This window comes from Notothenia coriiceps, unplaced genomic scaffold (assembly GCF_000735185.1).
Source record: "Notothenia coriiceps isolate Sejong01 unplaced genomic scaffold, NC01 NC01_scaffold00032050, whole genome shotgun sequence".
NCBI classification, from domain to species: domain Eukaryota; kingdom Metazoa; phylum Chordata; class Actinopteri; order Perciformes; family Nototheniidae; genus Notothenia; species Notothenia coriiceps.
This window is the reverse complement of record NW_011364751.1, coordinates 1-16,005: the sequence shown is the minus strand read 5'-3', so window position 1 is coordinate 16,005 and position 16,005 is coordinate 1. Positions and strand designations below refer to the sequence as shown.

General features: G+C 39.6%; 2 protein-coding genes across 2 annotated transcripts; one reads left to right on the top strand and one right to left on the bottom strand.

Annotated features, from left to right (window-relative positions):
* The first annotated feature begins 1,646 nt into the window (after positions 1–1,646).
* LOC104960604 (cell division cycle protein 20 homolog B) lies at positions 1,647–15,713 on the top strand. Its single transcript, XM_010788681.1, has 12 exons — positions 1,647–1,747; positions 2,053–2,112; positions 9,979–10,195; positions 10,613–10,722; positions 11,055–11,106; positions 11,491–11,607; positions 12,122–12,333; positions 12,485–12,579; positions 12,799–13,027; positions 13,897–14,022; positions 14,099–14,222; positions 14,897–15,713. The coding sequence occupies exons 1-12, from the start codon at positions 1,715–1,717 to the stop codon at positions 14,992–14,994; spliced, it is 1,473 nt and encodes a 490-aa protein (XP_010786983.1). The 5' UTR covers positions 1,647–1,714; the 3' UTR covers positions 14,995–15,713.
* On the bottom strand, positions 1,939–5,274 carry gpx8 (glutathione peroxidase 8 (putative)). The gene is made up of 3 exons (XM_010788679.1): positions 5,003–5,274; positions 4,600–4,861; positions 1,939–3,705 (listed from the first exon to the last, which is right to left on the bottom strand). The coding sequence occupies exons 1-3, from the start codon at positions 5,207–5,209 to the stop codon at positions 3,542–3,544; spliced, it is 633 nt and encodes a 210-aa protein (XP_010786981.1). The 5' UTR covers positions 5,210–5,274; the 3' UTR covers positions 1,939–3,541.
* Positions 15,714–16,005: the final 292 nt, after the last annotated feature.

Genomic DNA, 16,005 nt, shown 5'->3' with positions numbered 1-16,005 from the left:
AGCGGGCAGGCCGGCCTTTGTTAAACTGGTTGTGACACATTTGACCGGTTAAGCTACCGCCAAACTGCGGGGGACAATAAGGGAGGGGAAAGGGAAAATACACACACAATGAGTTTCTAAGGTGACTGAAGCCAAACCTAGAGGGATTGGGTATACCATTCAGACAAAGTCCCGCGGGTAGAAACATATTCATATTCGTTTTTCTGTGGAGGGAGGGATGTTGTTGACTGCTCAAGGTCTCAAGGCAAATATAACTGGAAAAAAAAGAATTATTATTATAAGTGTGTATTTTTAACGCAAGCTACAATAGGCTATACTTTAAAGTCATAAAATGAAGAAAACATGCCATATGGGCAATTAAGACAAACAAACTGCCTAACACACCCACAAATAAAGCAGCATTTAGCAGTGTTGTCTGATTATATTAAACAGCACTATACGATTGTTTATAATATAGCAATACATTTTAATAAATGTATGATCAATCTAGATGTGAATAATGCCCTTTAACATTATACATTGATCTGTGTGGATAAACTTAAGGTGGGACGATTTCAAAAGTAGACTTATGTGATTTGTTATGACTGCATTGTGGTTGCCTGTTGAAGTAGCTCTGATGGATGTGCGTGTGCTGCTTAATGCACGCACCTCTCGCACAGTCAGGCTCGAGCCCGGTGTGGGCGCATATGGAAGTGGCAGATGGCGCGAACGTGCGTTCCTCGCGCCGTTCAGCCCACTTAGCGCCAGAGCAGATCATCATTAAAACGTGTGGCCCGCGGACACACAGCCTTTTCCCGCAAAAACAGATTATTGTAAAAGAGTAGTTCCATGTCTATCCAAAACATACTAATTTACCTGCATGCATTATTTATTTTGTTGGTGTTTTTATTCTGAAAAGTTACACATAGCCTATTTGTATTATTATATTTGTATTGTTAAGTAAAATGTTATTCCACTTTATACTTGTATTACCTTATAATTGCAGTGAAGTTGTAATAAAACAAAAATATTTATCCACGAATTTTATTTTATTTATTACGTTTTTACCATTTGCAACCTATAAACTGCTAAAATGTCTATAATTTGTTAACATAAGACGAAATAAACAATACTAGAATATACTGTTACTATAAAATGATTTATTTATTTTTCCCTGCCCATTATTGAGGAAAATCTTATTTTGAAAAGGCCTATAGCCTTTACATTCCTTCGTATTTCCCTTTAAATATTTTATCACGATTCATGCTTTAAATGGCTTGTGATTGAAATGTCTCATACATCTTAGCCATCAATGTATTTCCCTTATAATAATACCAACTCATTAATCATTATTTTTCTCACGACATAAATCTGGCAGTTAGGTTATAATCTGTAGAGGTTGACAGACCTAAAGAAATAAGTTTGTCCTTGTCCGGGTCATTAACTGATAACATGTTGCCGCCTCCACCTTGAAAACATTACCGCGTTGTTCTTTTTCAATGTGTCTATTGGTATCCAGTAGAAACCAGGACGCGGAGGGAATCCCTGACAAGAACTAATGAAAAACAAACTCAAACCTGAAGCGCCAATAGCAGAGCAGAGGAAGGGGCTTCCCGCTCCACCGTGCGCCCGGGGAGAGTATTTAGGAGCAGTCCGTCCAGGAGAGCAGCAGCAGGTGCACCAGGCAGGACAGAGACAGGACCTGCTGCTTTACGCAAAGTCATTACAACTGGAAATGAAGCCAGCAAGCGAAGAAGCGAAAGACTGGGTGAGTACAAACTAATATAAAAATAGCCTGATACATAAGCTATGTCCTTAATCACATTATGCTCTGTTGCTACCAGGCAACCCCTTAAAACACAGGGCTCTAAACACAGGGCGGTGTCTAAAATTAAGCTTTGCTTTTCAATATTGATTAAAAAAACACATTGACTTTGATCCATTGTATAATACAATAATCCACGACTTTATTAATAATGGATTGAAAAACAAACAGATTTCACCTAAGGAAGTTAATCGAAAGATATTGTTTTAGCATCACCTTGACGAAAGTCTTCTTGTTTTTATAACCAGGACAATATGAGAAGAATGCTGCGAGATTTTGCCAGAAAGAGAAGCCATTGTCCCTTCAAGGTAAGAGGGGAAATGTTGAAGAAATGTGCATTAAAAGGTTACATGTTGTGGCAGCCTCTGATCTGGTGGTGACAGTGTGGCAGTGTACTGCTGCTGGCTGTGCTACTGACTGACAGCTGTCAGCTACACTCCTCACTGCTGCTGCAACACAACTCAAACATCACACCTCATTCACCGGGGAAATGAAAAGTCAACAGCCGGGGAAAGGTTGGAGGCGACTGAATGAAAAAACCCTGAAATTGGACATTCAGCACAATGTCAAAACATTCAACTCAACATCACTTCAACCTAGTCAAACCTATTCATTTGCATTTACAGCAGGATGATTGGGGAGTGGTGGCTGGTCGGGAGGCAGTGTAATGTTAGCTGATGTTGCTTTCAACAGCTCACACTGCTCTGCTACCTTAACAGTTACATTTGACTACGTCTATCACTTGTTCCCTGAACGCTCATGCACTTTATGTTAGCAGATCAGGATTTTAGGAAGCTTTGCACAGTAGAGGATGTCCAATAAATGTTGGTATTTTTATACTTGAGCTTCTGGAATACAATGAGCTAGAAAAAAATGATTAAGGAAGATACAAAAAGAAAAATGCTCATATTGTGGGTGGTTGGTAGGCAGTGTCTTGTTAGCTGGTTTGTTCTTTGTGTGCCAGCTTACCTGCTGCTGCCCTCCAACTTTCCATTCAAACCCACACCAACAAGCCAGGAGATGCTGCAATTAATGTACTTCAATTTTAAACAGCAAGTTGGGATTCAAAGTTGCAGGTGTTGATTTGTGACTTATAGCAGACATTCAAAAAAACTGTTTTAAGTAATGTCAAATAACAAAATCACCTTTAGAATACAAAATAACAGTGACACTATGCATTTCTATTGCAATACTTGCAAGTTAGCATCCAACTTGGCATCACCATTCTGCATTCAAAATGTGGATTTATTTAAACTGAACAAAGTATCTTCAGCTCCCCAATCAATTAACTATGATGACGTAATCCTATCACATTACGTCATCAATGGGTGATTTACAATTTGAGGTCTCAAATCAGTCAAAAATCGGCTAAAAAGTTATGCTTCACTTAAGAATTTGATTTTAATGTAAACATTTGAAAAAGATGGTACAAAAACGCAAACTGAACATTTGAAAAATCAAACACTTCAATGGCTAGGAAATCCTTTGGCTGCAGCAGTGGTCATTATAAGGAATGTTCATCATGATTGTCATTATTAACCGATGTTTCCCACGCACCAACACACACTCCAACTATCTTTGAATGACTGAAAATTGATATTTTCATTCGGCAAGTTTCTGGAGCCAGACTTCACTAACCACCCTCACTGTAGCAGCTCAGCGTTCAGTCATTCATTGCTATCAAAGCAAAGGGAATATGGGCACAACACACTTGGATGTGTCCCGTATCCATCTCCATCATAGCTCCACCCGTTTCTTTACGATAATTTCTCGCACCAACGCCGTGGCCTCTTCTCGAACGCTCTCTATAGGCTCGTCTGTTCGCCAGAATCGGACCACATTACCCTCTGGATTTACTAGAAACTTCCAGAAGTTCCACCTGGGACTTTTCTGCACAGAATCTGAAACACAACACATTAGTATTCACTCATTAATGATGCATCTAACCTAAATATAAGCAAGGAACGCTGATGACGCTCTTCCCTGTCCAGTGCTTCTTATTAATAAACTGTAAAATATAGATTATTGCTCCTGATTATGTCACACTGACTTAATTTAATGTTGTAAAGTATCAAATAAAATCACACCTCATAACAGCAACTTTGCCACATAAGTAATTGTTCTCAACTCAAGACACCTCATTGCATTGATTCAAAAATCAAAGATAATAAAGTGACCTTTTACTACAATATAAACGGTTTGACAAATAATTGTATTATCGTAAGGTCGATATAACTCACTTCACACACTGAATAATCAGTACAGTTTGACATAGATCTCTCTGAAGTGAATGGAATATACAATGAGTAGCTGCTTTAATGTTATCTATCATTACAATAAATTAAACATGTATACAAATTAATATTAAGCCCAAATCTATTTAGTTTTTATAAATAGGTATCAAATACATTTCAATAACCTCAGAAGTTCACAGGCTAGTTTTCCAGATGTTCTTTAAGATGCACGCACGACTACATATAAACTTAACCATTAGGTTTTCCCTATGAGGAAGCATAAATATGTTTTAGTTGTATATTTAGTTTGGGACATGACAGTTATCTATAGAAGTCAGGTGTTAAAACTTGTTGCAGCTTCATAATGCAAAGGCTTCCATTATAAACTGAATACTATTGACTAAAATTGAGTTGCAGCCACGGGTCATTGTGTTGCAGTGAAAGTAAGGTCCAGATTGCACTTCCTGCCAGACAGCTGGTAGGGTCATTCCATAAATCATTCAATTATCATCTTAACCCAAATAAAATAAAATGTGATGTGACAGATGTGGTTATGCCCACCTGTGAGGAATTTGAAGGCAGGGTCCGCCTCTGAGCCCATTATTTTGATCCTGCTGAAGAAGGGGAAGGTGACTCCGTAGGTGGACTTGGCAAAAGCCTCGATGTCCCGGCTGGTCCCGGGCTCAGTGTCCCCGAACTGACCGCAGGGGAAGGCCAGCACGTTGAAGTGAGAGGTGCCCAGCTCCCGGTGCAGCTCCTGCAATGAGAGGTAGTTCATCTCCGTCTGCTCGCTGAGACTCGCCACGTTTACAACCAGAGACGCCTGTACAGGAGAAACACGGTGTAACTGTTATGTGCTAAAACTACAATTTCAATGAAAAACACAACAAACTGACACTGGATAACTTAGAGTTTGCACAGATGTTGTTTCAAACTGAAATGACTGGTGATGATGTGGACTTACTTTCCCTCGGTACTTCTCCAGAGACACCGTCCTCCCCTTCGCGTCTTTCACCTCAAACGAGTAAAAATCAGTTGGTTTCCTCGGCTTCACAAGCTGAGTCTGCAGGAGAAACAAACACCCGACCCCGACTGTCATGCTCAATAAAACTGTCAACTTTTTCGCATTTGGGTTGGAGGACTTTGTGCGGTAGCCCCCTAAGGCCTCCATCTTGGAGGGGGAAGAACAAACCGAGGAGGGTTATGGCTAGAAAGGATCCGTCTAATGTAAAACTCTCGCGAGAGTTTGCAATAATGCTGAATGTTTACGTTTGACAGGCAGCCTTTCAGTTACAATCGTTAACATCAGTGGGCCACAGCAAAAGATGGTGAGAAGCTAAACTATCTATTAATTATGTCAATTACAGGGAGTGTGATTGTTGAAATAGGGTGTTAGCGGTCTTGCTGTTCAAAGAAGAATGACAACACTGTAGATCACCAACACTATGATTTATTTTTTATTCACAGGCAAGTCAAAGTTGTCGCAGTAAAAGTCCCAAGATAGCTCCTGGTGCAATAAAATGTTCCCTTTCAGTGTTTCACTGTTATCCTGCTGCATTAATGTGTATGTTGCATGTTACTGCTGTAGAAGTGTTTCCGAGCCGCTCCAACGAGAGTTACAACGACAACGTGACGTCATATTTACACAAGACGGATCCTTTCTAGCAATAACCACCGAGGAGTTAGCGGGGGCTCCTACATAAAATCTCGGGGCGGACCAGCGGAAGAGGAACACAGATATAAATTATAAAACACTAGCACGATACCGGAAGCCAACAGAACCGCAGTGACGCGTCCAAAAACCCGGAAGTAAGTTAGCATTTTTAGCACTTCCGGTTCCTTCGTCAAAAAGCAATGCATTTTTTCCATAGGGTTTTGGAAAATAGCTCGAAATAAGGTCTGTNGGTAATCATCTTATCTTAATTAATTCAAGAAATATACTTTATAATTAGTGTGCAGCTGGCAGCCTATTTTCAATATGGATTATCTACCATTTTATTTCTTTAGTTCAATTATGTTCTTAAAAATGTCAAATGTGAAATGTTCACGAGCTTTAAGGTGCAAGGTTTATATCTTTGATGTTTTGTTTTTAGCCTATGTTACTGTATGTCCTTAATGCTCTTATGTGACGGTGACTTCCGCATTAACCTAATATTTATTACTTCCCAACAGCGAGCTGACGGGGAACATAACACTCTAACAACCACAACATTGCAAAGGCCGGTAAATGTAATTAAACGTCACAATTTTTTTTATTTCTTCTCTTTTCAAATCTGCAAAGTGAGGTGGTCTGCTCAGCCTTGCATCTTGGTGCCAGTTAAGGTGTTCCTCACGCAGGCTGAATGTTTCTCCTTCCTTACTGACAGCGCCTTAGATTTGCAATGCTTACTTAATTGTCATGGTTCCTGGCTCCGTTAGAACACTTTTAGCTCCAGATAAAGCGATAAGCCAGCCTTCTACCTATAGGCCATTGGAGATGCCCCCTTCATCCTGACTCATGACCTGCATTTTCGGTTGCTCCAGTGGTGATGCCTGAGGCCGCTGACATTGTTCCTGATAGTCCTGTGATTTGATCTTACTCCGCATCAAGTGTCCTGTTTTTGCATTGCAAGTGTGGAGTAATCCCGAAGTGGGAAAAGTCTTGCGGGTACACCCTTGACTCGAGAAAATTCAGCTCAACACGTTTTAGCAAATGGCAGTCCGCGCCTCTTTCCTGATCATTTTAAATGTCTCCAGTTCGGAGACATGTTGGTTCGCTGAGCCAGCAGCCAGCATGTGTTGGGTTCGCCGTCTGCTTGCGCCCACGTTTTGACCTACGTTGCATCTTTCAGACAACGCCTTAGCTTGCCCAATGTACCCCAGGTTCTTTGACATTCAGCTGAGTATGTTTTTCACAGGTGCTTGAGTCCCTCTTCGGCTCGAGAGCCGAAATGTGCCTGTGTAACCTTTTCAGCCGATTAATGTTTTCGGCGGCCGAGCTTTCGGGTGCATCTCCTGCCTAGCACACTAATAATAGTGATTGATGGCAATATCCTCCACTGAATGCTGTACGTTTAGCTGCCTTTGGCTTCTTCCACTGACAGGGGGTGTCAGTGCAGCTGAAATTGTGGATGGCAAAGATGGCTCATGCAGCCGCATGACTGCATTTCATTCTCCACATGGGCATTCACATTTTTGTGGAGATAATTCCCTCTTCTCCTGTAGATACCCTGTGGTGGTGGATTGTTTTATTATTTAAAAAATATATTTACATTTGTAATGCCTTCCCAATTATCCCTTTTAATTGTTATAGCCTACTGTATGTTTATTTCATGGATATTTCTGTTGTTTTCTGGTGTGTGTTTGTAATCTTGGGGCCTCTTCTCTTTAACGTCACATGCTACCACTGGCCAGATAATTGAAGAACAACAAAATAAGTTACCATAGCTATGCGGATGACACACACAATTTACGTAACCATTTCACCAAGGAGACTATGCTCCAATTCAAACACTGAGTAAGTGCATTGAACAAATTCAATGACTGGATGTGTCAGAACTTTCTCCAATTAAACAAAGATAAAACTGAGGTAATGGTTTTTTGGAGCCAAGGCAGGACGTTTAAAAGTTAGCGCTGAGCTTCAGTCTGCAATGTTCAAAACAACAGATAAAGAGCAGAAATCTAGGTGTAGTCATGGGACTCTGACCTGAGTTTCAACAGTCACATTAAAACAGTTACTAAATCAGCTTACTATCACCTAAAGAACATATCTAGGATTAAAAGACTAATGTCACAGCAGGATTTGGAAAAACGTGTCCATGCTTTTATCTTCAGTAGACTGGACTACTGCAATGGTGTCTTCACAGGTCTCACTAAAAAATCTATTAGAAAGCTTCAGCTGATTCAGAACGCTGCTGCTCGAGTCCTCACTAACACTAAGAAAGTGGATCACATCACTCCGGTTCTGAAGTCTTTATACTGGCTTCCTGTGTGTCAAAGAATAGATTTCAAAATACTGCTGCTGTTTATAAAGCACTGAATGGTTTAGGACCAAAATACATTTCTGACCTCCTGCTAAATTATGAACCATCCAGATCTCTCAGGTCTTCAGGGACTGGTCAGCTTTCTGTCCCCAGAGTCAGAACTAAACATGGTAAAGCAGCGTTTAGTTATTATGCTCCAAATATCTGGAACAAACTCCCAGAAACTTGCAGGTCCGCTGCAACTCTTACTACTTTTAAATCCAGGCTGAAGACTTTTCTTTTTGTCGCTGCTTTTAATTGAACCATTCATATCTTAGACTGCACTGTAACTTTTATCCATGTATTTTTTCTTTTAATGTTTCTTTTATTAGCTTTTCTTTTTAATGACTGATTTTAAATGCCATTTTCTTAATGTCTTTCATTTTTTGTAAAGCACTTTGAATTGCCTTGTGTTGAAAAGTGCTATATAAATAAACTTGCCTTGCCTTGCCTAATAAAGATTTCATGTGACCCATAAAATGGATTTGTTGATGGGAATTAATGTGAATAAATTAACTCTAGGTTAACGGTACTCTTGCTATCACTACTCACCGACACTATAAACCTTGTCCCTCATGCTAGCCCTGACAACACCGGTAAGCACACCTTCATCTAGGCTGCACTGTTACGTGTCCTGACTTGTAGTGGTTCTCTCCTATCTACACTCTTCTTGTCATCTTTGTAAAACGATATCAGACTGGTAATTGACACAGCCATGACTTCTAGTTAAATTCAGTGTGGCTAAAATGAAAAGCTTTGTTAAAATATGCAAGTGTGCGAAAGTCAAAGTCAGCTTTATTGTCAAAAATTCTACATGTGTTATAAATCCAGAAATATCGAAATATCGTTTCCAACAGTGTGACATGTATACATAAAACAAATCAAAAAGGGCCTTGATAAACGTGGTATACATTAAACAAACAAAAAAGGGCCTAGATAACCGGGGTATACAGTTTAATTTAGTTAATATATTTAAAGTGTTCAAAGTGCAGTTTCAGTGCAAGTCAGTTGAAACGATCTTAAGTTGGCGTGACGTTGAAGTCGTGCGACCCTGCTGCTGTACTGGCTTGTAGTTCGTCTATAGCATAACGTTAGCATTTCGCTTCTGGCGACTAGATTTATCATTCAAAAATTAGAAAAGTAGGGTTGACATGTGGAGATTATCCGGCTGAACAAAATGTGTGTCAACCACAGACCTTATTTCGAGCTATTTTCCAAAATCCTATGGAGAATTTGCATTGGTTTTTGACGAAGGAACCAGAAGAAGTTTACTTCCGGGTTTTATGACGCGTCACTGCGGTTCTCTATACCATTCCAAATAAGAACAGTAAACGTGATCCACTCAAAAAGCATTGTAAGTGCCATCGTAAAGGTAATGCGTTTCCATTGCGACATTAAACCTCTCAATCCAAAATAGTATTTTCATGATTCCGTTTGGTATGTTTTGCATCGTTCCCCCTAAAATATGAAAAATCATTTCATTTTCATTAGTATTAACACATTTGTGCAACTCTTTTTATTAGGGTGTTCCGAGTAAGATACTGCTGAACATTAGGTTAGGCTACATTTATATATTAAATAGGCGTAAAGCAGAAATTAAACAAATCAATAGCTCTAAAAGTTAAATTAGCCTATGTGCTTACAATAATGTGTTATAAATGGTCGCCGAAAAGCGGACGCTTATAACCTGACTGCGCCTCCCAGCGTGAGTAGCCTTCTTATTTCTTCTTCTTACACTATATTCGCAATTAAAAGGCATTTACCATGCTTTTACTTGGAAACGTAACCGGACGTCATGTTGTGAACACTGCCAGCTTAACACTAGTAAAGTTGTGGTATTTTGAGTTTGCAGAGGTAGGAAGTTGGTGTCAGTTTGCAGTATTTGAGATGTTTAAGACTCGCATTTATTTCTGTTAAAATCATGTTTCTGTCTCTCCAGGGACCAAACGATGGCCATCACGTCTCGTACAGGCGGTTCAGGAGAAGGATCATCCAGAGGAGCAGCAGTGAGGGTCCAGCTGCGAGCACACCTCTGGCCACTGGGGGGCAGAGGGAGCCCAGGTTTGATCTGGAGGCAGTCTGCCAGAGACTGGAGCTGGACTCCCCTCCGAGAGACCATGAACCAGCACAGAGACATCTGCAGGGAAACCTTCATGGTATTATTCAAACCCCAAGCTAAGAATGTATAAGACACACACAAATACTTATATCAGCTTCTTCCCTTCTGCTACCGGCCTCACGAACAAGGCCCATTGACAATGACTTTTATCCACCCCACAAACGTTATGCATTACAAAACTGTGAGCCATGTTGATGCTCAGCACTCTGAATATATTTTTGCACAATTCTGCACAGCCCTCCCCTTTAAAATATAATACACTGTAGTTTGTCACATAGTCGTTGTCCTTGTTTTAGGTCCAAAGGCCCAAATGTTTGTTTAGGGCAACACACACACTCATGTATCCACTCTTTGTGGTTTTCACCATTATGTTTATCAGTCTCAAATGGAGTGTGGATTCAGAGCAGCATTTTTTGGTGCTTTTATGTTTTCTGATATCATCTTTCCTATTCAGAGACAGAGCTGGCAGGAGGCGTATCGTACTGTGGGGGTGTCACATCTCCAAACACACAACACACCTTCACTGCCAGGAAATGGACTGCTACAAAGAATGCCCCAGAGCAGGTTTGTTTAAGGAACTTGTACTACTGGAGTTTGATTTTTTTCCAGTGGGTTGTGAGACTTTTTAACCTATACTTTAAAAGGTTCTATGTAAATAAAGTTATACATTTAATTTGGGATTTATTATACCAATGGAAATGTTGAAAAGTGAGCAACAAGGCAGGAACCCTAACAATGAAAGTTATTTGGACGCTTCAGTTAAAAATGGCAAAAACAAACATTGTTTTTTTGCTAAATTGATTGAGGTGGAATATGAAGCCATGAGATCACTAGGTCAAACAAAAAAAGACTGTAAAAGACTAAATATTGTAATAATTCTAACTTTTCTTTTGCAGGGATTGGTCTGGGGAGCAGCAATTCATGAACATGGAAATGTTCAACAGGCTGGTACAGCATGAATTTTTTCTTTGGCTTTCACTACATTCCTACAGCACTTCAAGGTCTACAAAAAGATCTGATCTGAATGACTTGTAGGGTGATGCATGCTGTCATACCAGTAAACAAGAAACGTGCAGAGATGTTTTTAAGTAGCAGAGACTGTGTGCAGCCTGTGGGAGGTCTGTTTATGTTCCTGTTTACTGATATCATTGTATCTGTACATCATCACTAGTCCATCTTGTAGAGCTTATGAAGTGATTTGATTCCAGTGAGTGAAAATAAATGCAATGGACATTATCAGCAGTAAATCAAAGTAAAATGCTTTGGGTGTGAAACTGTGTGTGTGTGTGTGTATGTTTTAACTCTGTTTTTATGTAACATTTTTCCATGCAGGTTCTGATGAGAGGACACATGCTTTGCAGCCATTTGCTGTTCTGGACAGTACTTCTGTCAGTCAGTGTGGAAAGTCAGTGCTGAAGTTGGCGACACCGTCACTGCTGAACGACTACTGTAAGAAAACATACTAATCCTGCGAAGTGTTATTATTTCCTAAAACACTAAGACTGGAGTTTTTAGCAACTGATAGGAGGAAATAGTGTATTTGTTGTGGTACTATTTGCAACGGTGGATTAGCACATGGTTCGCCATTGAGTTTTCACTTCACTTTTGCCCAAGTAAACTGTCATACGTCAGTTAGCATTAAAGACACTTCAAGTTTAAGCAACAGTATGAGCTTAACACATATGACCACTTTTGGGCTATCATAATAATAAAGAATAAAGTCGCCAACATTTACTACTACTACTCTTGCCAATATGAGGACTTTTTTGAAACATGATATACACCCTCAAGTTGGGAAATAAAAACAATACAACAGTTAAACCAGTAAACACAATGTGAAAAATTAAAAAGGGAACTTTTAGTGTCCGGTCTAAATTATCTGATGGTGTGTCAATCAGCAGTTAAGTTTGTCAGTATTACTCCTCAGTAGCCCTTCTCTCTTTTTTCCATCTTTTCCCTTCAGACACTAATCTTCTCGACTGCAGTTGTGATGGTATAATTGCTTTAGCACTGGGCTCTTCTGTTTACCTCTGGAATTCAGAAACTCGTGCTCTGGTGGGACATTTGGCCCCGAGTCCACAACCAGGACTAGCGTACCTTCAGACCATCTCGTGTCTGAGCTGGAGCAGAGATGGCAGAACTCTCTGCATCGGTACCAGGCGAGGGGAGATGCAGGTAAATGCCTTGGAGCTTAAAGTAAATGAGTACATTTGGCTTAGAAACTGGTTTGTACAAATTGTGGTCTGGGGGGGCCTGTGTGAGGGGAAGTGTCACACCTAGTTGAATCAGCAGAATGACTGTTTGTGGTGTCTCTTTGACTTTTTAGTTGTGGGATGTTGAACAAAAGAAGAGTATGAGGCGTCTGTGGTCACATCAGTCTGTGGTGATGGCTCTTTCTTGGAAACAGCAGTTACTCAGCAGGTGTGTGTTTTAAGTACCCAAAATGAAAGTTAAGGACTGAAAAATAACGTATTATCTTTAAACTCCAATAAAGAAGGAATGACATTCGTATTCAAATCTATATTGTTTCAATGTTTAAGCAAAACGAAAATTAGCTGTTGTAAAAAAGGGAATCACAGTTTATATCAATATTAAGTGTGTAGTATTCACGCATTAATGACAGTTTCTACAACCCTACAGCGGCTCAGTTCTCGGGCATATCCATCACCTCGACCCTCGGGCTCCTTCACCTCTCGTGGGTGCCGTTGTGCAGAAGGAGGCGATCTGCAGCCTCCAGTGGGCCCCAGGAGAGGACTGTCTGGCCAGCGGCTCCACAGAGGGCCTCCTCTGTATATGGGACGGAGACATCGCAGGGGTCACGAGGTCACACCAGCCAATCACTACGATGACACAGCCCAGCGCTGTAAAGGTCAGTGTAAGCTAAACTCCTGCCTGTCAGATGGGAGGAGAAGCCTGATTATTGTAGTGCTTTTAATACTTAGTAATTCATTTAGATCAATGTGTAGAGTTGTATTTTGTAACTTTGACAGTGGTATTGGACTGTTCACTGTAAAAAAAAAAAAAAAAGAAAGAAAAAGGCTTGTATATAATGTTGTAAAACAATAAAACATGAATACTTTTTATTTGCACTGTATCTTATCTACCTAATGAAATAGGGACGGAGGACACATCTTCGTACGCTTTTATAATATAACGATGACTACAAGTCAACAGCCATACTAGTGGCTCTCTGGTGCTTAAACCCAAAAGTTAATGGCCGGTTGTTTAATACGCTCAAAATGGCAATGTAAACATGCTAACGTTTAGCAGGTAATGTTTTATGTGTTTTCCAACTTCATTTTGTATGATTGTATGATAACATTGCAAGTATTTGGCCATAAAGTATTGGAAATTGAAATGTTGGAGTGATAGTATCACGAGACAAAACGTCATAAGACAACCAATGTTAATATCATGTATCCTTAGGGATTCATAAATGTCTGTACCAAATGTCACTTGCAAAAGAATACCTGCATCATTTACAGGTGGAAGACGGGTTTGACACAATCACACTCGTACATTGTCAGCAACTGTGTGTTCTGCTGTATGATTTAAGGATGACTAATAATAGCTTGTGCAAACTTGAGCACCATGCTGCTAGTTAAAGGATGTTGTTGTTACAGAGGTTTCAAAAACACAGTTGATCCTGCAACCATTCAATAGTTGGTCTGCTTAAACAACCAGACAATCCGCTGACCTTTGTGTGTGCTTTCTTATATCTTGTGTTTGTATGTTAAGGCAATGGGATGGTGTCCATGGCAGAGAAAGATGATTGCCACCGGAGGCGGATTGAAAGATGGAGAGCTGAGAATCTGGGACACAGATTTGGGGACATGTGTGACATCAGCTAACACAAAGTCTCAGGTACTTAACTCTCAACATGTAGCAATTGACTGGGTATAAATATTGGACAGACTGTTTTTAATGGCTCAAATTGCAGATCTGTTCTCTACGTTGGGCTGAAAAGAAGAGATATCTGGTCACAGGTCACGGTCTGCCTCATCATCAAGTCACCTGCTGGTCGTCAGAGTTTCCCTCCCTCAGCCCCCTCTACCAGCTCAGAGGTGAGAGAATATGAAATATGATTTAATGTGCAATAACATCCATAAACACATTCACAACAGCCACATAGGAATAAATGTATTGCATCAGATGCTGAGTAATATAGCAGCATTAGTGTGACAGTTGGACCTGCAGCTCTGTCATCTATGGCTGAGATATTTAAGAGCCATTTTGAGTCATTCATATCCTGGGTTTCCAGTCAATGTGACATTTGAAAACCATTCTTTTAAAATCCAATAAAGATTCTTTTGAATTTCTTTGTTTTCTAAATGTTAATTAATTGTGTTATATTTATCAACTTATCTGTTTGTGATTTATAGCCTGAACATCTTTGAGCTGCCAGTCTGTTTCACTTCATTATTCAGTAGCACTTTATGTTCATTTTGGCGTTTTTTTGTTCAGAAACCAATCAGTAGTAACTGACATTTCTGGTATGAGTTTTCACATCAATTGAAGATATTAGGCATTCTTTGAAACTACTTTAAAAAGGTATAATGTTCCAAACTACACAGTGATTTACTGTTAAGTGAATATGCATCTTTGCATTGATGGCTGCTAAAATATTGTACTATGTGACACAAATTATGACATGCAATTGAAACCAGACGTAACACCTGTTTATCATAATAACGTATTTAGATGTCCTAGTTTAATACCGTTTCTGAATTTTTTTCAGCTCATTCTGATCGAGTCTTGCACTTGGCCATAAACTCTGACAGCACTCCGATTTTCTCTGCTGGAGCAGACCAGCACTTTCACATCTGGGACATGTAAATATTGACGTCACCAAAAAATGGACATAATGGTGGTTGGCAGGTGGTTGGACCTGTTCTCTTTTTATTCACATCGTGTCAAGAATTCACATTTCCTGTTCCCTTTCCTAAATCCACCACAATAAGAAGCTGGCAAACCACAATCAAACCAAGGTGGTTCATACCTCACAATTTAAGGGTAGAATAAAACACTTGGAAGATATTCTCATTCTGTACAATATATTCCTATCTTTTTTTCATTTTCCAGATACCAAATATGGATACCAGGGCAGTTATGTGATAATATTACAGATAATATACCAAAACAGGCTGCTGCTGAGGACTCTCTAGTTAGTAAGAGATGAGCAACCACGCCCCTAAGAAAAATGTTTTAATGTGATTAGTTGTTTTGTCTATAATTTTGCAAGAAGCGCAGTCCAAAGTCAAATACTTTGCACATTAAACATGTTCTGTTATGTATTCATGTAACTTGTGACAAATGACATTTCATGTTTGTTCCATGTTTATTTTCTTTGTTGCCTGCACTTAAATGGTTACCTCCAGTCCTTAGATATGCAACTCGATAAAAAATTGTTATATAGAACAATTTAAATTAAGGCTGGGTTTATTCTTTTCTCTATTTATCTGGCTTATGTGTTTTAACTTGACATTTGATGATGATGTGTGTAACTTCCTATTGAAGTATTATTTGAATTATTTGAAGTATTAAAGTAACGTGTTATGGCAGGAAAGTTCAATCTGGTATATTCATTTTAATGTCACCTTATATATATTCATGTGTGTTAAATTTGAAGGGACAAAGTATATTTTTCCTCCCCAATATATTGAGGTGAAGTCTTTGTGTTCAGAGAGGGATGTGAGCAGGGGACATCCTTGTTTGGGGATAGCTCCAAAACTCTGGAATGTTTCCCTCATAAAAGAAGAGGGTGCGTTACACATGCTTAGGGCAAATGTGTGTGTTTTCATTGCAGTAAATATATGTGCTGCGTGATTACTGTTCAACTATACCTCT